This window comes from Ornithodoros turicata, chromosome 2, assembly GCF_037126465.1.
Source record: "Ornithodoros turicata isolate Travis chromosome 2, ASM3712646v1, whole genome shotgun sequence".
NCBI lineage: Eukaryota > Metazoa > Arthropoda > Arachnida > Ixodida > Argasidae > Ornithodoros > Ornithodoros turicata.
Genome location: NC_088202.1, coordinates 12,373,145 through 12,399,951, shown reverse-complemented (window position 1 = coordinate 12,399,951; position 26,807 = coordinate 12,373,145). Strand labels below are relative to the sequence as shown.

Below are 26,807 nucleotides of genomic sequence, written 5' to 3'. Positions count from 1 at the left end.
AAGACTACCTGTGCTCGGTTCAATGTCCGGTCCAAATATATCAGGTTAACCTGCTAAATGTAGAAACTGTGCGTGATGAACGGCTCGGTGAATTGCTGTGTCTTCAGCGGGTTCGACGTCGGACTCTGTTCTTGCTCGGAGAGGTGATTTCTTTGCCCTTGTTTCGTGCCATATATCAAAGTCAAGGGTGCCGTATCAGAGAACCGTATAGGTGTGCCCCATTCTGTTCGCCTCCTGTCTTCAGCAAGGTGTCTCCGAGTTGTGGTAGCTAGGTAAGGAGATCAAAGTTTTTGTACTCACACAAAGAAAACCGTTTTCTTTTCCTTGCTTGTTCAAACACTGAACCAGCGGTGTACGTATGCGCCTGTCATATTTTTCACATATATAGCGTTTCATCGAGGGAAATCATTTCATGCCATCACAACATATGAGAGACATCTTACCCACATCTTCTGGATTACCGGTCCAGGGCACGGTAATCCAGAAGATGTGGGTTCGAGTCCTACAGCTGGCTAACCTTTTCAGTGACTTCCTCCTTTCATAATTAATTTCTTAGGCACTTGAGGCTTTGTATGTATTTGTCCTTTCTACGTGTTCCAGCCTCAGAACATCAATTGCCATCTTGTTCGAGAGACATCTTTCCGTCGTCATCCTATATGATATGTATATAGATGTACGCATGACCAGATATGTGTGCACCAGATGTGATTAAATATGCACGTTTTTATGTGGAGAGCAACACCAGGCAGAGAACAACTGCCGGAGACTCTTGCTCTCCAATATTTGATATGTGACGCTACTGAGTACTTGACATTAATGACGTGTGTACTTCTCTTCTAAACAGTGCAATTGCGCAACTGTTGCGTTGTCTCCCGAAAGGGTCTCACCATTGTATGTACATGTATATGCTGCCTGCAAAGTGCAGATGGTCTTCGCTCCCTTCTCTTCGTAGAAGGAGGTGTAAGCCGCGCGTATCCCTCCGCTGGCTGCATTTCATGTACAGCTACATTTATACTACGTCGTATTGTCAACTGTAAGATGGGACAAATCTTCAGGTAAAAATCTTCCCGGAAGCAACACCGCAAAGGATGCTGCCCCCCCCCCCCCCCGACCGTTTTATGGGCTGCGCATCCAAAGACACGGCCCACCCGGAAGAGGACCGAATTACTAAGGGGTCCGTCTGCAGTATATGAAGGACGGGCTCCCCTTTACCTTTCTCCACCGTGTACGCCGATTTAAGGGGTGCATATATCCATCATGTATTGGCATCATGGTGGAAAACCAGCCATATCTCTTGGCTGACTACCAAATCTAAGAAATGCAGCCGCAGGTGAGGGTTATTAAGGCCACAGGTAAAAGCTTCATCTCAAGAGTAGGAATGAAAACGTGCTCGCAACGAAGAAATTACTTTTGAACGGAAGTCGTAAACGTTGCCAAAGACTCGCTTTTGTTGTCATTCTTACTCTTTTGTAGAAAGTCATCATAAGTGAGGTTTGTTGCGCAGTGTGAGGCAAGATAGACCAAGGGAAAGGGGTGAAGAAAGGTGTTAACGCTGGTGATGGACCCGATGTCCCTGTCTATCTGCCAAACTCAAAATAAGATTCAGCAATACGGCATTTGGATAACACACAGACAGTTTACTAACACTCTGGTATGATACATACAATGAAATGAAAGACTGGAAAGGTATACCTAGCAATTTGGGTGATGAAGGGCCGAATGAGCTAAAGCGAGGATTCAACAGACTAACGACGTATGGTGATGAACGTCGTACAATGAAAGAACTGACAACAGCACGTGGCGCGCGCTTATAAGCATGTAGCGGCGCCGCTGCTGGCTCGTGACAATGACGGTGAGGCCGAATTGAACAGATTGGCTCTCACAGCAGCTCACTGTGCGTCGAAGGTTCTTTTTTTAGTTTTCAGCTTCGTGATCCAAGTCATTCACAGTGCAGCGTTCCTCGGAAATTTACCAAACCTTACACCTGTTTCTGTGCAATAAGTCATGCGCGGAGACACGCAGCAAAACCGAAGAATGTTACATGAAGCATGAGCGACGACAGTTCATCCAGAAACTGTGCGAAAGTTTCAGAACTCTCGTAGAAACACATAAAACTACGCGCAGCTGCTTCGCCTTATCCACACTATCGGCACGCAAGCAGCGCCTCCTGTAGTTCGATCTCCCTGCGAATATACCTCCAAACATTCATCTAAGGTGCATTACTTCTATCTTGTGTACAATACAATAGGAATTATTTTGGAGTTTGTCTGGACCCGCGTCGCGGCCTCCGTCCCTAAAACCAAAAATAGAGAGTTTCTCACACAAGTGTGTCATCGATCTGACTTCCCTCGCCACTTGTTCGCGATTCTCACTCCAGCGGCGGAGCGGCCCCTGCTACGGGTGCTAATGTTATTGGTCAAATGGGTGACGTCACAGTCCACGGATGTGTGCCTTCAGAAAGTTCACTTGGTTCGCGCTTTCACAGTGTCCGTGGTCATTCTTCGTAACGCGTTGATGCCTCGGACGAATTCGGTTCTTTCACTTCGGAAAATTAGATTCTACTGCAGCCAATAGCGCCGAGGTGAACCGCATTTATCTCCAACACAAGACGGAGAGAGAGGCACGTAAAAAATAAACGGGGACGTTGGTCTCTCCGCTGCACCCAGCTGCACCGGAACACTTGGTGGGCGCTAATCGCCCTCTTGAGACATCGTTAGACTTGTGTCTCTAAAGTTGGCCGCAACAACTACGTTTTTCAGTAGGGCACCAGGGCGCTAAGTTCGTGTTGTCTTTGCTCACCTGGTCAGCCGTACAGCACCCTCTCCACTTTGAGCGGCCGATGGCTGAGTATATCCAGAACACCCTCCTGAGACTGTCGGCTAGAGGTGCACGAACATCTTTTGTTCCGCAAGTTGGACAATGCCGCGATCTCTTGTAAAGGGGTGCTGCTCCTAGCGGATCCAAACGCGTTGTGCTCTGCAAGCATGTCGCTCATAAAAGAACATCAAGGCGAATGTTAGAACGGTCTATAACCTTGATGGCAATTGAAGTTCCGAGGCTGGAACACACAGAAGGGACAAATACATACAAAGCCTGCTGTTAGCCAGCTGTAGGACTCGAACCCACAAGTTCTGGATTGCATTCATACGACGGGATTGACGCAAGCGGCATCTGTTGAACATGATGGCAATTGATGTTCTGAGGCTGGAACACATAGAAGGGACAATTACATACAAAGCCTCAAGTGCCTAAGAAATTACAGAACATCAATTGCCAACAACAACAATTGGTTCAACAGATGCCGCATGTGACGTTCCCGTCGTATGAATGTGTGTATCGGTGAGAGTACATGTAAGAGTGAAAGTGGGATGAGTGAGAGAGTGATTGGTTTGTCCCATCAGATGACGCACCCTTGCTAGGCGCTGGAGAGGTGCGTTAGTTTAGCTCAATTGTTGGAGCATTGGTCCAGTAATCCCGAAGATGTGGGTTCGAGCCCTACAGCTGGCTAACCTTTTCAATGACTTCCTTCTTTCATCATTAATTTCGTAGGTCTATAACCCCAATGTTTTCTGATCGCCGGTCAGAGTTTCAGACACTAAGCATCTTCAAGTCATGCACCATATTTGTTTTTGGACATAATGTTCCATGCCCAAATCTCGTCATTGTAAGGTTCGTGAAAGATACCGAAGCATCGGGAATTAAACTACCACTATGTCGAAAAGCAATGACCGATGGCCTATATAGCCGTGCTTCAAGAAAATCAGTCTTCTGGGTATTTCAAAAAAAAGAAAAAAAAAGCGCCAACGAATGTATGACACCGCAATGCAACGAAGGGGATATTTTTAGTGGACAAACAATAAGAAACGAAAGTTTTATCCTGGAGTTGATTTGATCTGATTTTAAGGAAAAATGAAGTGGAGATTTTGGTTTCACTACTGTGAGGCCAGCAACTCCATATCACTTGCACCAGTTACATTGTTGAGAAACTCTTGGAACAATGATGACGAAAACGTGTTGTTATGGTGAGCTCACCATAGTGTTATCACAAAACACAGAAATAGTTCCCCCCTTCCCCCCTTTCTTTATCTTTAATGAACATATCGCCCCCCCCCCAGAAATAGTTCAGCAGCAAAACCCACAAGCACCCAAAGTTTCAAAACTTTGTGTCTGTGCGAATGTCTTGGAAACAGCTCACCACGGCGAAGAACGCCCGGTGCCTTGCACTCGGATGCCAGGGCCCGACTACTTTTGACACTGAACGGACGGCCGTCCACTACTCTCAGCTCTGACTGTAGACGTCGACGCGATTCCGTGTACCGTACACAGGTCATGATAATGAGTTCGACATCCTCCATAACACTACACATGGAGCAGTTTGGAGAGGCTGCCTTTCCAATCATATGCAAGAAAGCGACCATTATAGGGAACATTCAGACGGAACCTGTGGATTAGAGAGACTCCATGGACCGAGGAAGCGAGGCTGGAAACGAAAGGTCGACCTTTCAGACGACCTTTCAGAAGCACTGAGCCACAGGTGCCTGCTTAGTCTCTGAGTTAAAATTGACAACGTTAGCTTCTTCATATGATTGTATAAATTGCATCGCCATGAAGATTCCGTGGAGATCCGCTGCCATGGACAATGTGTGATGAGACAATCGCGCATGACCCTCAATGCAGAGCTCAGGGACGACATATGCACACGTGGAACCTGATTCATTCGTGGACTCATTCGTGGACTCATCCGTGAAAATGCACACTCTGTCTCTCTGACAATGGATTGCCTGAAGGGCTTGTTGAAGCACAACACTTGAGGGTGCGAACTTTCTCCCCGCAAGACTCGGGATTTTTGCGAGAACCCGAGGCGGTACCAAAATTCAGAGCTGGCTTTAGACCACTGGCAATGGCTTGTGCCGGAGGACGTAAGTACGGCACGGCACGATAGCTTGATGGAACTTCGAAGAACTTCGTCTCGAGATAGCCCTTGACAACAGGCACCGACGAAATTTCGCTGTTAGTCGCACGTAGTAGCGCAGCGATTCTACTACCTGTAGCACTAGAAGTGGGGGTTGTTTAGATTCGGATACAATAGCTGCATTAGACGCTGCTCTGAGGACACCAAAGCAGATCTTGATGCTCTTAGCCAACACACTTTCTAGAATTCTTTCCGACGACGACGCAAGGTCATGGAGAGCTGGGAGGTGGACCGTGCCAAAGCCGTATGGAGGGGAAGCATCGATGTGCAGGAGCAGCCTATCGAGAACCCGCCAAAAAGCGTAAGGTGCTGGTACGGGCATGCAAGTTGCTCTTGAGGCTTAGGACTTCAGATCTCTACTAAAGCGAGCGATCCACAATGACGCCAAGGGACCGGTGATGTGTAACTCGTGACACAGCACATCCACACAACCAAAACGGAATGATAAAATGAGAGATTGGCAGGCGTGGGACGTTGGTGTGTACGTAAGAAGGTGCTCCAAGACTAACGAACGAGTGAATAGATGAAACGGGTTTTGAGTGTCGCCGCACCTGTTACGTCTTTGCCCGATGAATAGCATTTCCTTTTTCTCTCTGTCTCCCGACAAGCGCTCAGCACGAACTATGTTTACCTCTCCATAGAAGCTCAGTGATATGCTTAATTACGCGAACGACAACCATTCATAAGTGAGTCGTGCCCATACTTATCTCCTAAAAGAGAATTTTTGGCGCCATTTTGTTCCAGACAGCAATATACATTAACACTTCCGTTTGTGTTTTACAACGTTGTGCAATTAGACATTACAGACGCACTGATAAGATATACACGATGTCTCACAGGGCAGGCACGATGCTCAGACCTGTCGGGGGTGTCCTCCTTCTCGTCATAGCGACAATAGGAACATGGTTGTCGGTTACAGCGCTCGATTCGTGCGAAGTGTTGACGACACACTTCACAAAGTGGCACACGCTCTGCCTACCGAAGAATGCGTCTTGCAAGATTCTGGCCAAGGACGTGGATGTCAAGTCGAAGCTATTGATCCTCGACATCCACAACAAGCTCCGCAGCACCATCGCCAACGGAGAGCAAGCAGGACTACCTAGCGCAGCAAACATGATGGAGCTGGTACGTTATTTTTAAGCGCTTACCTCTTGTTAGTAACTACCTCTTAATGATAATAAATAGTGAAAGGGCTACGTCGCTTACGGCTAAGCTCCGCACGCTGATTCGCTCTTCTCCGTCACGTGGACGCGTGGAAGCGAGGAGCTCGTCAGTTGGAGCTGGAGCCGTCGTCAGTTGCGCCCCGTCTCTGGACATTTTCCGACGTCTTTCGTGCGTTTTCCGAGAGTTTCGCGAGCATCTCCGTTTGTGTCTCATGTCGTGTGGCAGTTTAAACTGCAACGTTCTCGAATAGATCCCGGACCTTCTACTAGTCAAAATACTAGTCAATGTATATAAAATATAAGAAGTGGAAAAGGATCATAAGAGAAGCAATTAGAAGCGATTAATACTAGCACATTGTCATCGCATTCATAACATTTATCGCCCAAATTTTCATATTTTAAAAGCTGATGAAATATCAAAACGAGTCAGATATATCCGAGCTCCAAAACAGTAGAAAACGTTGCAATGTAACCAGTCAGAGATTAGCATACAGGAATGGAGAAACAAAACACAAAAGTCTGCATTGCCTAAAAACAACGAAACAATGCAGTCGCCAACTGGTCCAGAGAGCGACGGGAGTCGAACTCGCAGTTCATGATTGGCAGTCAATAGTTAACGCACTCGCTTAGTCAAAAAGCGTGCATTCGACTCCTACCGTTATGTTACTTTGGGTACAAGTGCCTTATTTTGTATGAGAGAAAAACGTATAAAAGGTGTCACATGCTCTCGTCGGTGGGGACTGATCAGAGACAGCATGTTATCGCACCAACCCAGTAGGTTTTCCGCATAACGGATTCCCGAAATTTCTAGTTTGTGTTGATTAGTGGCGTCCGCAAACCTGCGCCAACCTTCTATAATTGGTGCATGTTCATGACACTAACCCTCGCCTCTCGATCATGGTTACTGCCGCAACAGACCCCCGCCAATAGTTCACTGCCACGGAATTTCAAAAGGCAGTCAAACACTTAGAGCGACGCTATGTTGTGGACCAAACGGTATCTCGAATGAAGCGCTCATGAAACTCGCCATAGACCAGCACAACGTCTGGTGCTTGGGCTACGTACTGCAGGTAGCAATGCGAGATGGTCACTCCTGTGTTGAAGAAGGACAGGACACCCTGCCTTCATAACAAATTATCGAAACGGGCCATACAAGGCTTGGTCTTGGTCTTGGAGGACCAACAATCACTATCCTCATCTGATATCATATTCTAGCTACTGACGTGATATTGTAATTAGGAGGAACAAGGGATTTTCCCAGCATACCCCTTTCTTATTATTTTTTTTTGTGTGGAATAGCAAGCCGGCATTAGCCTAGCTGACATTCCCTCTTTTCTTTCTATCAAATATATGCCCCCGCATGTCCCCTTCCCATAGCATGCCTAAACAATGTTGCAACACCCCAAAAAATACCGACCACAGCGGCCACAATAGGGTCACACACCACCTACGAGACACCGACCCTCCCCAACCCCCCTACCGCCGAGATCAGAATCCTGAAATATCCCTAGGAAGGAGAACAACGGCGAGCCGTTCAGGCCCAGTGGGGTAGCCAGACTTCCAAGGTAGGGGGGTGCTCCATACAAAAAGTCGTCCCCCCCCCCCTCCCCCCGCTGATCCTGGGTACGATAACACACACATACTTGTGCACACCGCAAAATGCGGATGCACAAAACAATTTATTCAGACGTTCACAATACGATTACATGTAGGCTGTCATGACCAATGAGGCGGTGTCACGAGGTTGGAAGTTGTTTCAATGCTCATACTTTGAAAGCCATTCGGGAGTGCTGCTTAGATAGGCGCCATGAACTGCAAGAACTTTCGCGATCGTCACACTGGTCCCCCACATATTATTTCCTCCTCGGATTTGTACGATTTGCGTGGGCCGGTCCGTGGCAGGTAGGGGGGGCTCGAGCCCCCCCGTTCAGGCCATTATCACCACATCCCACGAGAGTTAATTCAGCTTTAGCGAAGTTGGAGTCGAGCCACAACCCGGAAAGCTGTCTTCTTTTTGCACATCTGTACGCAGGAGATGTATGTAATTGTCGTTCAACTTCCGCAGGAATGGGACGATGACCTGGCAGCAGTGGCTCAAGCACATGCCGAGCAATGTGTTTCCAAGCATGACTGCGCCGAATGCCGAGCACTTGGTATAATGTTTTACATGCACCGTTTATGCAATTTTCTATGCAGTGCCATCTTGTTTAGGCACGGTTTAGGATATTATCTTTGCGATTCCTATGAGCAGTTTCTTCCTCTGTTCTCTGAAACATAAGATTTCTTTACAGGCAATAATAGCCATCAGACGTAAAACGCTGATATTGGTAAACGCAGGAAAGTGTGTTCAAGGCGCGTTGTCTTGCTCAAAGGGATACTAAAGTTGTAACAAATATTTCTCCTCGAGGAATGAAAACCTTACCTTAACAGTAAACTAAAAGGAACGGGATTGTTCTGTTGCGTCGTTCGTGATTTATGAGCGAGCCAAACCAACTACAATTTAAGCTTTCCCTCTCTCTCTCCTTCTCAAAAAGCACGACAATGCGGAGCGACCTGTCACTGGTCTCCTCAAAGGATTTGTCCAATCATCATGGGAGGTCGTTTGAGGAGACCAATTGGAAGTCTCTCTACATTATCGCGCATCTTGAGAACGAATGCGAGAGGGAAAGAAATGCGTTCAACTTTCTACACCTTAGTTGAAGTCACTAAATAAGCTTTAGAGTAGGGACACTGGGTTGTAAGGGCGAGCAGGAGCGCCACCTTGTTTCGGCACCATACCAGGTCATTCCCAGTTGATGCCAATGTTGTTGTCAAGGTACCATGAACTAGAAGAGGGAAGTGGAACGACCGAGCTCTCCGCGTTACTATCGAGCGTCGACAGCACAGGGGTGCCATCCAATGTATTGCTCCATAGACGAAAGCGTGCTGGGCGTACGCAATGCATTCCGGATAGGTCATGGTCACACGTCACAGCAAACGTCAACGCACACGTGATCCTAAAGATGACCGCGCCCGTGATCGGCGGCCAAATCGTAAACAACGCGTTTGCTGTTTCTGTGCGCCATTTTGGACGTTTTTCGATCCCGGTTATTATTTTTATCAGATAATCTCGCAGTAAAACGCGTAGTTTTCTCCATGAGGGCTCGTACTTGTTGACCACTAACAAAAGATGTGATGACGACCACGCGTTAACAAACACTGAGTCGATGTGATGTACTTAAACTAAGGACAAATGGGATACCATGTCGCGGAACAAGCACCGTATAGTTTACGCTGGCAAAATACGATCATCTCCTGACTTTATGCCAACGCGAATATGTCGCAAGCCATAAAACGACATTTAAACAACGTCACATGACCTCAAAATGACGTTGCCTATGGGGTGTGACCACGACAAGATGGCGGTTTTGCGAAAAGCTCCCGCTTGAGGGTAGTTACAACAATGGCAGGTTTGTGTCATTCCTGTGGTCGACAGCCATAGGCGGCGCTGCAATCGACGAGTATGGAGACGCCATAAAGTTAGTAAGGGGGGACGCAGAGTAAAACTGGAATTATTATTGAAATTACAATTAATTACAATTATAATTAATTGTTCTCAACAGAGCAGAAGAGAACAGAAATCTGAATTCGTAGACTTGTTGAGATGTACGCTTTACAAAACATGTGCGCACACTGTAGTTGGAGATAGCAGCGTCGCCGCTATATTTTCGCCACTTGCTCTGGCAGCCGTCCCAGGGCGCAGAACCCTCCGTACGCTGCACTATGCCTATTCTAGTTGACTGTAGTCAAGATGTCTACGTTGATGAGCTGCTTGCAACACAAAGTAACATTTCGGAGCGCCCTCGATAGATGGCATCGTCACGCTGCCGTCGCGCGGAAACAAGATGGCGCTCCTGCTCGCCCTTGGAACTCAGTGTCGCTGCTCGAAGCGAAGCTTATTCAATCACTCTAACTTTATTACTCCTCTAAGCTGTTGTGAGGCATAGCTGTAGAACCATACTTGTTTCGCTGCTGCTGTGCCCACGATTTCGCAGAGATGCGTATCAAGTTCCTCATTGCTAGAGCAGACGCGAGATCATAAGAAAATTTTGTTTTGTGCAATCAGTACGAGTTCCAAGGCATATCCCAAGAAGCATCCGCGAACATTTTATTGTGTGCAACTCTGTCTTCGATAGTAGCACTCCATCACTTCATCTGATTTCTTACGCTCACTGTACAGTTAAATACCCGTACGTGGGACAAAATATTTACAAGATCTACATGTCTGGATGGAGCCATGTACCACGTCCAAACTGGCAGCATGCGATCAACGCATGGTACGCCGAAGTCAGCAAATTCAAGAATGACTCCATCGCTCCGTTCAGATTCACCTACGCAACAGGACATTTTTCGCAGGTACGTTGCGCACAGATTTAGCGTTAGGTTTCGTTTCTAGATTGGCCATAAAACACGACGATGCTCCCTCTCCACTCTCTTAAAACGAAAGTTGACCGCATGACACCATGAGGGCCAACCACATATAGCACATACATCGTTCGTTCATGTGATGCACAATTGGTCAACAAGTGACATAAATATTCTATTCCCCGCCGTTGTACAGAATGATTCGATTATCACTCCTTATTTGTGAAAAGTGTCAGGCGCAATCCTTTTTGTGACAATTAACGTACTGCGTAAATGTCACGAAAAGGTATACGCCTCCCGTTTTCAAAAAAATAGGGAGAGGGAACGGTGTCATTCGGGATAATTGTTGGTTTTGTGGTGTTCACTTTTGCTGGACCAATATTTCAAAACTAAAAGGTTTGTGCTGCTCGTCCTCAGGAGGACATGATAAACTACAAAACAACATCCCAAGCAGCAAAATGCACTGAAAGTCGAGTGCAATAGGGGTGGACGGGTAGATTAAAGGCCTTGAACAGAATCATGAAACTACAGAACATTGATAAGACACATACCGTCCACCCCTAATGCACTCGACTTCCAGTACATTGTGCTGCTTGGGATAGTAACGTCTTTCCAAATATATATAGTTACACTTTTAAATTGGGATTTAACGGAACGCCAGCAGAGAATAGAAGCGTCCTCTCCGAAAAATTGCTTCAAGTGTTCCGCAATCATTCTACTTGAGATCCTAAGCAGTCTCGCCCCAGAAATCCACGTCAGCGATTAACATATGCACCACAAGATCCATCGGGTCACTGCTCCACAGCACCCGTACCTTTGGTGCACTGCGGAATGTTGAGGTCTTCCGTCGTGGAACAGTGCCCCGTTCAGCGCACAGCTTCACAATATAACACGGTCCAAGCCTATCATCACCGCGAATAACAGCGTTCTTTTCCATATTTTTTTAAACGGAAGGCGTACGCCATCTCATGACACTTATTCAGCTACGTTAATTGTCACAAGGAGGCGTACGCCCGGCGCTTTCCACAAATCAGGAGCTGTAGCGGTGGCATGCAGCATCTTTATGTGATGAAGTTATGTTTTAATGCGTACGCACTGCTCTCTTCTTAGATCGGCTGCATTAACTCTATCATTCGCTGCAGGTGAAGTTTTATTTTTGGACCGCGGAGGACCCATTTAACATTTCTGTCTTTCTACCCTTCAGGTAGCATGGGCAACGACCAGCAAGGTTGGCTGCGGTTTTGTGTGTTTTGCGGGAGCAAAGCCAGACAGCTACTCAATTCTGTGCACATGCAACTATGCACCAGGGTTGGTGACTTTCTCTTCGCGTGCCCGACATCTCATTTATGGCCATCTTCATGAACTTTCCACTTAATTTTCACGTATCATGTTCTTCTCTAGCGGGAACTTGGTTGGCGGCAGTATGTACCTGCAGGGAGAGCCTTGTTCCAAGTGTCCGGAAGGGACATGCTGCGGGAAAGACTGTGATGGTGACGCAACTAATTACGAGGGACTCTGTAGTAAGTGCCAGCTTGTTTTCAGTCTTTTCAGCTTGTTCTCGGCGGAAACAGCTTGTTCCGGACTTCTCCCGCTTAAGCCGGATTCTATAGTCGTAGCCTGAAACGGTTCGGGAAAGTTGTAGCCCGTATGAGGAACTTCCCCTCTGAATTAAACTGAATTGCGCGAAAGGAAGGAAAGAAGAAGAGCAAGTCATCTGACGGATTGTACTACTCCCACACCGAACCCATCTTCCACCTTCCAGCGAATGAAGCTACCAAGCTACCCTAACACTGACAATCGTCGACATCCCCACAATGGCTGTAAGTGCAACGAAACGCAATGTCGAAAAGCAAAATATGGATACGATTCATTTGTCGTTGTTCTTGTTATGGAAAGTAAAACAAGGTCTTCATGCACGCACAACTTCGTCTCTGCTTAAGCACCAGTCATCAGCCTACGCAGATGTGTAGGCTAATGCATGAACTTGCTGAGCGTGAGAGCCCAGCGCCGTTTTAAATTTGGGTAGGCCACCATGCTAACGAGTCGCCATCATAGTTTACATCCAGAGTCCCCAACAGACGACGGCACTGATGAAAAAAAATACAGTATTCGAAATCAAACAATGCGCCATTACTTTTATAGGCTGTTGATTAGCTGCAGTACCTCCACCAAACTGGCCATTCTGGTTTAAGCCACTGCGCTTTAAAAACTTAATTTCACCGCACAAAACACTCGCGGCCAAAACGATAATTGTGTTACGCCAATCAAGAACACGATAACATGTTCTCCATTGTCGTACGCCTAACATTACGCATACGCCAAGGCATTTGTTGGATAAGGCGCATGGTGGCAAGCGATACAGTTTCATCCAATAATGTAGACAGCGAAACAACACGCTGTCACTTTTTGTGTCACTGCTGTGAAAGTTGTCACAGGGGCCACCTTGCGCCATGGAATGCCACATCACGTTTTTGAGGCAGTTCTTCGACGCTCTCTGGTATCCATTTCCGCCCACGCCTGGTCCCTCTCCCCTCGTGCAGGTATAAACAAAATGGCCTCGAATGAAGGATCACAAAGGCGTACATCACGCAAAGCAGCATCTTTGGAGCGGCCTTTCCTGTTGTCAACCACCTTCAGCTCATCGTGAGAGCGACCGTTCGATGCTCATGCAACACATCTCGGCAGCAGGGATGGCGGAATGAATTCTGAAAGTTCACTTAAGACACATTACCGACCGCTGTATCTTAATTTTTGCTTTCAGTTACAATTTGTTTTTGTATTACAACTTTTAAAACAGGGCAGCTTCCCGGCCAACGGCCATCAGGTTCAGGATTCGCGCGGACACAGATCTTTCGCCTTGCCATGCAGGGCGTTCGTTCGATAACTGGTGTCACGTGATTGATAGCGATTTGTTGCAACGGTCTAACACGGAGGCGTGTCAGAGATGTGTAGAGGGCTGCCGCAAGTCTGACTCTCATTCGTGCAGACCAGATCCTGAAGCGGACGTCAACAGTACAGTAATCAGAATAGCCATGTTCTCGAATGCCACTATGCTAGCCACATATATTGTGAAGAAGACGAGCAACGGGCAGCCGCTTCGCTATCGTTGGGTTAGCACCCGCCGCTTTTCGAATATTGAGCGTCGCTCAGTAAACGGTCTCTTGCCCTCCTATCCTGCCTCTACTGTCCTGCTTACATTTGGTGGAGGTGCGGCCGCTCCCATCCTCGAGACGATTTTATCGTTGCTTCCCTCGCCTACTGACTGACCTGGAACTTCGCTCCGGACGAGTTTTGCGAGCAGTCGCCATGCTACAAAATCATGCTGAGAGATCTTCTCCTCCTGCTGGGGATGCCCAGCCATCCTCCTCTCCCCGGCCCGCCCCTGCGCTCCGCCAACGCGATCCTCCATTCTTTTCTGGGGCTGACTCTTGTGACATAGAGGACTGGCTAGCCGCTTTCGACCGCGTGAGCAAACACAACCTGTGGGATGACACCATGAAAATCACCAATGTCGCGTTCTATCTTACCGACCTCGCGAAAACTTGGTTCCTGAACCACGAAGCTGATCTTGCCACCTGGCCTGTGTTCTGCCAACGCGCTCGGGAGCTCTTCGGCCGCCCGGCATACAAGAAAGCGGACGCCCAGCACAAACTCTCGCAGCGGATGCAGCACTCCCAAGAATCATACACGTCCTACATCGAAGACGTGTTATGCTTGTGTTCCAAGGTCGACCCGCATATGCCCGACTCAGACAAGATCAAGCACATCATGCGCGGTATTGCGGAAGACGCATTTCAACTGCTCGTCACGAAATCGCCAGCGACCGTGGAAGATGCCGTTCAACTATGCCGTCAGCTACAGGATGCCCGCAGCTCCCGCATCCAGCATATCCTTCCGGCACCGGCGAGCGCAACAGTGTCATATGCTGACCCTCTGTTCCAGGACAACTTACGGGCCATGATACGCGATATCATCCGCGAAGAACTTGCCGAGGTTCATCGCTATTCAGTCGATCCAACGCCAGACCGGCTGCAACTTCACACGCCGGTGCCCCCTGTTCTACCATCGCCTCTGCACGATATTGTACGTCAGGAGGTGGCGTCAGTCCTCAGCCTTCCGTCTACGCCGGCCCCCAAGCCCACTTACGCTGATATGGTGCGTCGTACGTCGCCCCAAACGACCTGTGATGGCCCTCCTCCCTGTGCTCCAGTGGCCCCTACGTGCGACCACGCGTGCGCCGCTGTTGCATACCGGCCGCCTCGTGCTCTGGATTCCCGCACCTGTTTTTACTGTGGAATACGTGGCCACATAGCGAGATTCTGTCGTCGTCGCAGACGGGACGCCGAGACGCTCCAGGAGCCATTTGCCCCTTTCTCTTTTCGTGGTCGTCAGTTTCCGGCCAACTTTCCACCAACCTCTCCCTACCGAACGGACGGCTATTACATCGATGATCCTAATCCCCGGACACGCTCGCCTCCTCCCCGACGTCGTTCGCCGTCTCCCGCCATGAGCCGCTCACCACAGCGACGGTCTATTTCCCACCAGTCCCCTGCCTCACAGGGAAACCGGTAGGCGCGGTCATAGACCGAGGAGGGCAGGCTGCGCGTTCACCCCCCACTGACACTCCTCCTCGAAACATCGTCGTCGTAACTATTGACGGAGTATCTGTGCACGCCCTTGTTGATACGGGAGCCGTTTGTTCCGTCATGTCCTTGCCATTTTCTCGTCGTTTGCGCAAAGTAATTACGCCATTTGCAGGTGGCATACTTAAGTCGGCCTGCAACGACCTCCTCCTACCTATTGGACAATGCACTGCACGTCTCACAGTTCATGAGGTTCATTATCCGGTTGAGTTCACGGTACTTCCTTCTTGCTGTAATGACATCATATTGGGTTGGGATTTCCTTCATGAGAATGCTGCTCTCATTGACTGCGCCGGAGAACACGTACTGCTTGCCGAGTTACCCTCCTACAGCGCTTCTACTTCGGAACAGTCGCCGCCCTTCAAGCTCCACGTTGTTCAAGACACTTCGCTTCCCGCACGCGCTACCTCATTTGTCCCCCTCGCAACGCCTCCTGGTACTCGCGGGTACCCATCCGAAGTTCTCGTCATTCCTCAACCCGCACCCCTCGCTCGCAAAGGCCTTATTGCACCGTGTACTTTGTCCACTATCAAGGATGGAGAAACCTGTATTCCCATCACCAATACATTGGGAGCGCCTGTTTGGCTGCCGGCTGGGTTCGTTGCCGCATTGCTCGACTCGCCCAGTTCTCCTGCCGTTACGCCTCTGCTCGCCGCCAACGACGACCCACCGCCCCCCCTATCGGCCACCGACTCCAGCGCTCTAAACAAAATGATATCTACCGACCTCGGGGAATGTCACCGCCCCGATATGCTCCGCCTTCTTCACGACTATGTTTCGCTCTTTGACATCGGCCGGCCATGGCAAGGAGTTGCCAGGGGTGTTACGCATTCTATCGACACCGGAGATTCTCGGCCAGTCCGACAGAGACCTTACCGCGTGTCTGCTTCCGAGCGGCGAGTCATTGAAAAGGAAGTCCAGGACATGTTAGCTAAAGGAGTCATACAGCCATCTTCCAGCCCTTGGGCGTCTCCAGTGGTACTTGTCACCAAAAAGGATGGTTCCATTCGCTTCTGCGTTGACTATCGTCGCCTTAACAAAATTACCCGCCGGGACGTCTACCCCATGCCTCGCATTGACGACGCACTGGATTCACTTCAAGGCACTACGTATTTCTCTTCCCTCGATCTCCGGTCAGGCTACTGGCAAATACCAATGGAACCATCCGATATCGAAAAGACCGCGTTTACCACTCCCGACGGCTTGTACGAGTTCCGCGTCATGCTCTTCGGCCTATCCAACGCCCCAGCTACCTTTGAGCGAATGATGGATACGGTGCTCCGAGGCTTGCGATGGAACATCTGTCTCTGCTACTTGGACGATGTAGTTGTATACTCCAAAGACTTTCCCACCCACCTCCAGCGTCTTCAAGCTGTATTCGACTGCTTCGTCGCCGCCGGTCTGCAACTCAACCACAAAAAATGCCATTTCGCCTACCGTCAAATCAAGGTATTAGGCCACGTTGTCTCCCACGAGGGCATTTCCCCCGATCCCGAGAAGATCAAAGCTGTTTCTGAATTTCCGGCACCCAAGACTCTCAAGGAGCTTCGCAGTTTCATTGGACTTTGCTCTTATTTCCGACGTTTTGTTCGTGGTTTCGCCGCCCTAGCAGCCCCGTTAACCACCTTACTCTCCAAGGACGCGCCCTTCTTGTGGTCAGAGGCCTGCACGGAAGCCTTCGAACGCCTCAAATCCACGTTGACCTCCGCACCTGTTCTCCGCCATTTTGATCCGTCCGCTCCCACCGAGATCCATACAGACGCCAGCGGCGTGGGTATCGGGGCCGTGCTTGCACAACGCCTGCCTGGAGCTCCGATGGAACACGCCGTGGCGTTCGCCAGCCGCACCCTTACGAAAGCTGAGCAGAACTATTCCACCACTGACAAAGAATGTCTTGCGATCGTCTGGGCCGTTTGCCACTTCCGCCCATATATTTATGGTAGACCCTTCGATGTCGTGACGGACCATCACGCGTTATGCTGGCTCCACTCATTGCGGGATCCATCTGGACGACTCGGCCGCTGGGTTCTCCGTCTTCAGGAGTATGATATCACCATCAAGTTCAAATCCGGGAGGAAACATTGTGATGCCGACGCCCTGTCCCGCTGTCCCCTCCCGAGGAATGCTACTGCAGATCCTCCGGAATCACCGACTGCGTGCGTGGCCTCTGTGTGCCCTTTCACGTCCTACGATGCCCGCTCTCTGCGTCATGAACAACTGAAGGACCCCAACCTTTCTTCCTTAATCACTCTTCTGGACGGTCAAGGCGCCTCATCTGACAAGAAACTTCTCAAGAGGGCTCGGAACTTTGTTTTGTCGGACGGCGTCTTGTACAAAAAGAACTATTGCCCGGACGGCCAGCGCTTGCTATTAGCGGTTCCTCGGACGCTCCGTGCGCGCATCCTTCGCGCTTTACACGACGATGCCACCGCGGGCCACCTTGGCTTTTACAAAACATACCAGCGCGTCCGTCAGCGGTATTTCTGGCCCCGCATGTATTCCACTGTACTGAGCTACGTGAACTCCTGCTTGGCTTGCCAACAGCAGAAGCCTGCGCCCTCTCCTAGCCCTGGCCTCCTTCATCCTCTTGAGCCGCCGCAACTACCTTTTGATCGCATCGGTCTCGACTTGTTTGGTCCTCTTCCCACATCGTCTACTGGAAAGCGTTGGGTAATCGTTGCAATCGACCACAGCACACGGTATGTCGAGACTGCAGCCCTCGCTTCTGGTACATCTCAGGAAATAGCTGCCTTTTTCATATCTCACATTCTACTTCGCCACGGCGCCCCTCGCGTCCTCATCAGCGACCGTGGTCGCTCCTTCCTCGCCACTTTACTGCGCGACATCTTCCGTGCCTGCGCGGTCGTCCACAAGCCTACCACCGCTTACCATCCTCAGACGAACGGTCTCACAGAACGTTTCAACCGCACTCTCGCCGACATGATCGCCTTTTATGTGTCGGCGCAACATGACAATTGGGATGCCATTCTCCCTTACATCACGTTCGCTTACAATACGGCGGTCCAGTCCACGACACGCTACAGCCCATTTTACCTCCTTTACGGCCGAAACCCCGTTTGTACCATCGACACCATGTTTCCGTATCCCCCTTGTAGCGCCAACAACCCGACACTTGAAGAGGCGACCTCATGCTCCGAGGAATGCCGTCAAATCGCCCGCTGCCGTACCTACGACTCCCAAGCTGCAGCGAAACAGCGCTACGATGAGACGCACCGTGTTGTGTCTCACAAAGTTGGCGATCTGGTCTGGCTTTGGGTACCTCGACGGAAGCCCGGATTCTCCCCCAAATTTTCATGCCGCTACACCGGCCCTTACAGAATCGTGCAGCGGGTTTCTGATGTCAATTACGCCGTTGAGCCTGTGCACTCCCCGCCCGACGCCCGACACCGCGGCTCCGACGTCATCCACGTCTCCCGGCTAAAACCGTGTGTCCTCCCGTCCCCAAACACCGGAGCGATCGCCAGGATGGCTCCCTCTTTGCCCCGGGGGAGATGTGAAGAAGACGAGCAACGGGCAGCCGCTTCGCTATCGTTGGGTTAGCACCCGCCGCTTTTCGAATATTGAGCGTCGCTCAGTAAACGGTCTCTTGCCCTCCTATCCTGCCTCTACTGTCCTGCTTACAATATCTAAAACATGTAACGTGAATCAGTATCGCTCGCGTATTATTCGTGTGTAACAGACGCTATTATGCGACCAAACAAGAGCTCCGTAATGTGTACGTGTTTGTTGCATACCCTCTAGGTTCATTTTCTGTTTTCTTCAAATAAATACCCCCCCCTCTCCCTTCCGCATGAGTTTCAGCGATGACAGATATCCACTGCCCCATGCAAGTGACCAGCTGCTAATGTTAAATTGGCAGTGACGTGGATGGGGGATAGCAGCACTCAAAATGTGCCGTTGCCACGTTGGTGGCTATCAGGGATGGGCAGTATTTATATACGTCGTAATTAAAACACTATTTAAAATATAAACACACGTACTTTATATTTTGTATTTCAATACAGGGCTGGAAAATGTATTTATAATTATATTCAAATACCAATTTTTGCGTATTTATTGTCTTAAATACTTTTTAAATACTCCTATAAATACGCAAAATCCTGACTCATGTCTGGAAGTTACCCTGCATTTGACATGTGACAAACTGTTTTAGATGGGAAGTGTTTCACTGTTGTTGCGGGTTGCGAACAACGGTCGCGACTACCTTGTTATACGAGGCATCTTCGTGAAACTTAATACGAGCCTTTGATCATCGCCACCTGTGGAGAGGCTGTTCTTCTTTGCCAATCCGATCCCACGGTCGAACAGAAGACGCATAGAGAATGCGGTCTTCGACAAACATCTAATGGTAAAATCGCCATGATAATCTAACAAATAAATGGTATTGGTCATAGTTGATTTGTTGTTATGAGCATCGTTATTTCTGTAATTCCAGATGACATATTCCCCATAGTATTTATGGTAGTAGCTACGGTATTTAAATACTGTATTTATATTTTGTATTTATATACTAATACTGAAAACTATTTATGCACAGTATTTAAATACCTCTCTCAACGAAGTATTTTGTATTTACATTTAAATATTCAAAACATGTATTTATGCCCATCCCTGGTGGCTATTTACTGATACGCGCATCAATAGAAAAAGGGTTGACATTAGTAAACTCCGAATCTCAAACATTTTTGTTGGTTCTCTGAAACACACGACCATTCTAACGCCCTTCGCCGGCAAAAAAAGAAAAAGAAAACGGCGACCAAAGTTTCGGAACGCGTGGTTTTGGCGTCCCTCGTGGTTTCTACCCTCTTTTCCTGTACAACTTGGATCGCATGTTCATCTTCTTGACGTCGACCGTTGCTGTATACACTTGCGACGGTGATGTGATATAGAGAGGGAGAGAGAGAGAGAGAAGGGGGATGTGAGTTATGACTAAGTCGAACAGGCTACCCGAGCACATAATCAGGTTCATCTATACCATTACGTTGGAAATAAGGTAAGGTAGGAGAGTTTGATTCATGGTTGTTGCGTTAGCGGCTAACATTATCGGGCGAAATTACTGTGCGCAGAGCCTTGAATAAGCGACCTATATGGAAGTGACGATTATGATGGTTCACCCTCACAATATGTTCATACAATTGATCTATTTGTCTTTGTAAAGGGACGAAGACTGTTCGAAGAGTCGCCAGGCAAGTCACGCCGAAAAGTAATCCTCTCCTGCAATGTCGGTTCGATGACCCTTCTACTCAACCATGCAGATGGCGTGACAATCCACCTCACTCATTCTACGAATCAGCTGATGGTGAGCACGACAGTATAAGTTGCCTATACTTTTTGCAGCACCAAACATATGACAAAGAAAAACACTAATAAAAGGTGGAATTACGGGCTTTTGTGCGGACTGTGCACCAATAAGTCCGTAATTCCATGTTTTATTCATGCTTCGTTCTTCTGCATTTGAAGTTTAAAGCTTTGTTCTGGACTGTACTGTAAGCTTTTACGTGCCTTACTCCAGTAACCCTCCTTTCTTTTTTTTTTCTTAATAAACATATCCCCCCCTCTTAACAGTTGTTACAGTTTTTAAATGTAGAATGATCGTCTCACTATTAATCTGACTGGATCAGCGAGACTTGAGCTTAAAGGTGGTGTCCGCGTGGAATTCGGAATTCTAAAGTTGATGTGATATCTGTTTGGAGACGCCTTCCAAGAAGAAAACATCAAAAAAAGTTTCGCAAAATTCGTTCGTGTTTTTCATAAAACACCAAAAACACCGAATGTGAAACTAACTGCCAGCTTAAGATTGTACCGGCTCTTCCCTGCTTCGCTTCTTCCGGTGACGTAATAGACTAGTTCAGAAAATCCCAGAGTGCTTAGCGCCGCTTTGAACTGTGGGAGTTTACTAATACGAAAGACACGGGTGGCCTCCAAACTGTTCCGATCTCTCCCCTACCGGTCCATTGTCCACGACGTGTCAAGGTCAGCGAAACAGAAATGTGAAGGATTATTCTTCGTTCCCCCGCTCAGAAAGCTCCCAGGATGCAATGCGTGCGCAAAGAGTACTGGGATTTACTGTACTCGTCTATTGGCGTTGCCGGCGAGACTCACAGTCGCTCAGCTAGACGGCGTCGCTTGAATGGCTCCAAACCGATACCACCGAAAGCATGAACACAGATGTTCCCAGCTATACTCTTCGACAGCAGATGGCGAGTTGGAAGACCACAGTTTGTGACGGACAGCGTGCCTTCATAACGGACTCCAGTGACGTCAGTCCCCACATTGTTGCCTGAATTCAGCCGGGAGCGCGCAGCCGGTTGCAAAATCCGATTACATTAATTTTCTAATGTTTTCGATTGTTTCAAAGCGAAATATTGGGGTTGCATGTAGTATTTCAGGCACCCACTATTCCGACCGCACCTTCATTTCAACTGCGTTTTTTGTCCGCCTTTAAACCACCTATAAACGATCACGAGTGCTCACTTCGTTATGGTAAAATACCGTTTCACTGCGGTTAGAGGAACTTGAACCATGGTCCTTCGGAGTTCAAATGACATATATGTATTGGCATCATCGTGGAAGACCAGCCATATGACATGCTCCACTTGTGATGAAGTCTGTTTCTGTCAATATTTATTCTAACGAGGTACAGGACATGTACATCAGTAGATGTTTCAACTAGTCGCTGTAGGTGTGATAACAACACAACTGCGCATGCACATGCATAGGCATGCATAGCGAGCTAGTCGAGCTCGCTTCGTCTTCGTCTAAAGTCACACAATGTGGCCGAAGAGCAAACGTGAACTAAGGTTAGCTTGCCATAGGTGAACGATAAAAAGCAACGCGGAAGCTCAAGCACTACTCGAGTTGCGACCAAGCACAAGTGCTGCGCGTCCACACATAGAAATTCATCTAAGGCAATCACGGAGCGCAGACAGCGGAGAAGGGAGCGAGTGGTATTATTCTGTTTATTGTACACCTGCTATCCTCTACGTGTACAACGGACAACACACGTTCATTTCTTAAGACACACACTGTCGGTCTCTGAACACACGTCGTAAAATTTAGTTGTTTCGAAGCTAAATTAAAAGCCTATTCAACGGAAAACGCTTTTCACAGTGCTGCCAGAAATGAGACATGAAGACGTCCCACCAGCGACGCTCTTTTTCGTTTAGTTCCATTTGGTCCGCATTCGGTAGTGCAAGTGTGCAATTCAACAGAGGCAGTTGAGTCATAAACAAAATTTGCGTTAAAATATCACTATCAAATACCTGGAAATTTGAAACCAAGCACCAGCGATATTATTATAGATATATGTAACTTCTCAGGCTGTTGGACACAGTTGTGCTGCGGAACAGGTCGCTGAAGCGCGCACCCCGAATCGATTTATAAACGACTTCGGTATTGTATGGGAAAGACACCTACTTCTTTTCAAATCACTTCAACACAATTTTAGCATGCTCAATAACCTTGCCTCATTCTACTGCACACAAACACGTCAACATGAAACGGGACCACCAAGCTGAATTTTCGAGTGCAACCCCGATTTCGGCGCTCACGAATCCATGGGGCCTTAGCGCCCACGAAGACCAACACGATGACAACACGAAGCTGCGGTACAAGGCGCCTGTGTTTTCCTTGTGTTTCGCCACATGAACTGCCTCTTTGACGAAAGCTTTTTTTTTCTTAAATTCTGGGAGGGTAAGGTTTGCCCCGTATTGCTGTACACTAATCGAGTTCTTTATCTGTATCGTTTTGGCCAAAAGTAGACAAAATATAAAATCGCCATCTAGTACGTTCACAAAGGAAGCAGTCATTGACAGGCTTTCGTGCAGTATCTGCACTCCATCAGGGTCACTTTAATGTTTGTATAAATACATCACTTCGTTCTCTGCAGGATTCCTGTACACAGCTGCGCGGCCCGGTCAACAGGTTGAAGTCGACTTCGATCCAGTCGACTACGTACAAGGACTACCTATTTGCGTATTGGTAAAATTCCAAAAGGGCGCCCTCAATGAAATGGATACAGGACACAGTGAGCTGTATTTGCGTGCCACGTCGTTAATGGATCCAAACGACAGTAGGCTAGCACCCATTCATTCTGAAACCCAAGCAACGGTGACCATCTACGAACCACTCATTGTGCCATATCCCACAAAGGTTTGTGCGTGGTTATTTTACTATGCTCTCACATATTGAAGGAGCACTTTTGCGCCTCTATACGGCTGACGAGTTTAGCTTGTGCTTGCTGTAGAAATATACAGAACAGGTTCGAACCGTCGCTAGCGCTGAGCCTTTAGTTTCCGTTCAAATTAGGGGTCATATTACATCAATTCCTCAGGTATGGTCGACATCTTCTGATTCTATAAGTGGAAACTTGCAACCTCCGAAAGATGGACATTTTCAAGGAAGTATCGCTAGGCGCACAATGCTCACGGGTCCTGCACTACGGCCGTTATTACAAGGCCGTATTACACTGGCACTTGAGAAACTTTTGTGCAATGCGCTGTTCCAGACGTCTGACATTCATCAAACCTTGTAGATGCATTCTGTAGCTTTCAATGACACAATATCAAGATGAAACGAAGTATGAGATAAAACAGTGCGCTAAAACGGGAACAAGTATCTTTCACATCCGTGTGGGCGCCACACCTATCCGCCCAAATATGCTTCAAATGACGGAGGGGTTACGGCCGCTGAAGACTGAGACCAGTGTCGTCTTCCGCTGTGAAGACGCTTCTGTGATGATGTTTTCGAAAAATTGCGAAACACGACTTTTCATTGTTGTTTTGTGAACGAGAGCATACGCGCAAACGTGTAAGGCAACAGGACGAGTCATGCTCTGCTTTCAGTTGCTCATCAATGCTACCTTTAACCTCCTGCACAATACCGCCACTTTTCGTAGGAACTTTAGCGAAAATTTAGTTGTCTGCAACAGATGGTGTGGCGCTACGTGCCGCAATAAAGGCGTAGCTATACACTTAGCTACAGACTATATTTTCAAGTTGAGTAAATAAATTGCAAATTAAGTTCGCAGCCCATGCATGGTGAGCGCGGGCTTCAAAATGGCGGTTTGGCGGCATTCGCTTCTGCGAAGTGTGTCTCCACCCTACACAGTGAGAGCTAGTAGTCAGCACAGGGGTGACATAATGTCCATATTTTGTAGCTACCCGCAAGCTTTCACTTGTGGCCAAACCGCCATCTTGTCCTGGCCTGACGTCACGGAAAACGTCACCTTGAGTTAATGTGTCCTTGTTTATATTGTGTTTTCGCCCTGACCAATGTTTCATTTTCAGCATCAAATCATTAGGTGAACGTATTTTGTCTATGTTAGTTTCACGGTGCTTGTTACTCGACGCAGTGGTTGGTTCTTGCGGATTCTTAGTGCATCACACCGGCTGAGTGGGCCCTGGCACCCGCGTCGTTATCACAGTGTTATGAATGACGAGAAGTGCGAGTCCACATGCGCAACGAGGCCACATGCGGTTTAACTGCAAGCATATTCGATAAAAGACGTGCTATGAATCGAAAGACGTTGCAAAACGACGCACAGAAACGGCAGTCACTTTGTTTACAAACAGTACGGCCGCTGTTCACGGGCGCCGCCATTTTTATGGTCACGTGTATGATGACGTTTGCGTTAACGTCAGGCAGGACTAGACCAGACCGCATTGCGCTCCCCCGACACGCTATCTTCTATAGAGCGGTATGTGGTAGGGCACCCCTGTGGTAGTCAGACACCTTATCTCACTTGTGAGTGAGATGGTCGCAGATGTCGTGCTTTTACGACAGCTGCATTCGAGATGCTCGACGTCACGTCGCGAGTCACCTAACCAGAAACAGAAGCGACGTTACGAGTGATATCACTATCACTCATTCGTAGATGGGGCTTTTGGAAGGAGAGCAAGGAATTCTAGTGCGTGGATGCCCATCGCGGTCGCGTAAATTGTAGTGATATTTGTGGTACATTTCGCTGTGACCGAAAAAAGAAAGCGCTGAATCAGTTTCAGATTAGGTGATATGATATTGCGTTACACGGAAAAAGAAAGAAAAAAAAAACATGGAGATGTTAGTCGGGATGCGGGCAAGACTGCCTACCAGCGTTTTCGCAGTCTCGGGTAAAATAAAAGAACCTACCCTAGCAGCACAATGTACTGAAAGTCGAGTGCAATAGGGGTGGACGGGTAGGTGGAAGACCTTGAACAGACTCTTGAAACTAAGGAACATCGATAAGGCACATACCGTCCACCCCTATTGCACTCGACTTTCAGTGCATTGTGCTGCCTGGGTACAGTTTAGAAACGAAACTTTATCAGATAATGCGCTCAGACGCAACCGTCCTTCAGAATGGCATTGTTGTTTGGACTCATTTGTTGAAAACACCTCTTCATAATGCAATTTAAATACATGCGAATTGTCACAAAAGTCCGTACGTATCGCTCTCTTCTCAAACCAGAATCGCCAGCTGCATCATTCGGCGCTATGGTTGTCTCAGAGAGTGTTATACCGTCACATTTCTTAAAGGTATACACAGACTCCTTCTCGTTCCAGCTGGTTCCTCAGGAACAGATACTAATATCATCAGCGAATCCACGAACTACAGAGAAATGGTGCAGTTCATTTTTTTAAAATTTTTTTGTCTTTTATTTCTTTAAGGATGCTCATGCCAAACTTCCAGCGTGCAATATTTCAATGCGTACCCGCGTGATCTACTTCAGTTGGACTAGATTTACATATTTACATGAAACATGTGTCAGCCTATTTCTACGGCGACATGCTTTACATGCCGCAGGGTAGGACTGCGGATAATTGCGACCAGCTGGGGTTCTCTTGACGTGCGACCTACTTCAACTGCGACACTTTCCATTTTAACCATGGGCAACCAAGGCTTGCGGAGCATTAGTTCGTTCTATACAGTGCTTATGTCAGGGCAACGTGCCTCCGCAATGCCATTTTCTAAGTATTTGGACAATTATTTCGCGCCGTATGTCTCAAATGTACGTCCGGTAATGGGTTAACACTAATTGGGAATTTATTTACACGTAAGGTGAGTCAGCCTATTTGTGTGGGGATATGCCGGCTTGTGTCGCAGGGCTGGACTGCAGATAATTTGGACCACCTGGAGTTCCTTTGCCAGTGCGGCATGTTTCGTGTGTGCGACCCGCAAAAACATATAATTCAAGAACGTGCGCTTTCTGTTGCAGATTGGAGTCGTGTTTGTGGTGCCGGGCTTCGCATCAGAACAATACCTTAAACTCTACGAGTTTGCAGTCTACGAAGGAGGCTGTGGTGCTATGACCCAAAAGGTGAAGGATGCTGCGGGAAACCAAAAGTGGTAGAAGCCATTCACATACATACAGCGAAGCAATCAATAAAGTTTTAAAAAGAATACGGTGTGTCGTTGTTTGACTGAAGTAATTAAATGAAAATATTTGTCCAACTCACGGGAAAAGGCGCAGGAGTGCGTGTATCACCTAACAAAAAGTACAATATATATTACATATATATGACTAAAATGGCGTGTTGGTTCTACTGAGACAATGGTTGAAGAACATGATGGAATGCGTTCTGGGTCGTGGGCTTGCCGAGAGGGGGGCAAAGGGGATCGCCCCC

At 48.1% G+C, this 26,807-nt stretch overlaps 1 protein-coding gene across 1 annotated transcript; it reads left to right on the top strand.

Annotated features, from left to right (window-relative positions):
• Positions 1-126: 126 nt before the first annotated feature.
• On the top strand, positions 127-26,583 carry LOC135385207 (CRISP/Allergen/PR-1-like). Its single transcript, XM_064614410.1, has 9 exons — positions 127-272; positions 5,812-6,097; positions 8,201-8,288; positions 10,355-10,530; positions 11,744-11,847; positions 11,941-12,059; positions 20,362-20,502; positions 23,092-23,354; positions 26,399-26,583. Exons 2-9 carry the CDS (start codon positions 5,822-5,824, stop codon positions 26,531-26,533), a joined length of 1,302 nt encoding a protein of 433 aa, XP_064470480.1. The 5' UTR covers positions 127-272; positions 5,812-5,821; the 3' UTR covers positions 26,534-26,583.
• Positions 26,584-26,807: the final 224 nt, after the last annotated feature.

Coding starts and splice junctions, on each gene's coding strand:
- LOC135385207 (XM_064614410.1), top strand. CDS start 5,822: ATGCTCAGACCTGTCGGGGGTGTCCTCCTTCTCGTCATAGCGACAATA. Junction 8,289..10,354: donor CGCCGAATGCCGAGCACTTG/GTATAATGTTTT, acceptor CTCACTGTACAG/TTAAATACCCGTACGTGGGA. Junction 20,503..23,091: donor ATTCTACGAATCAGCTGATG/GTGAGCACGACA, acceptor CGTTCTCTGCAG/GATTCCTGTACACAGCTGCG.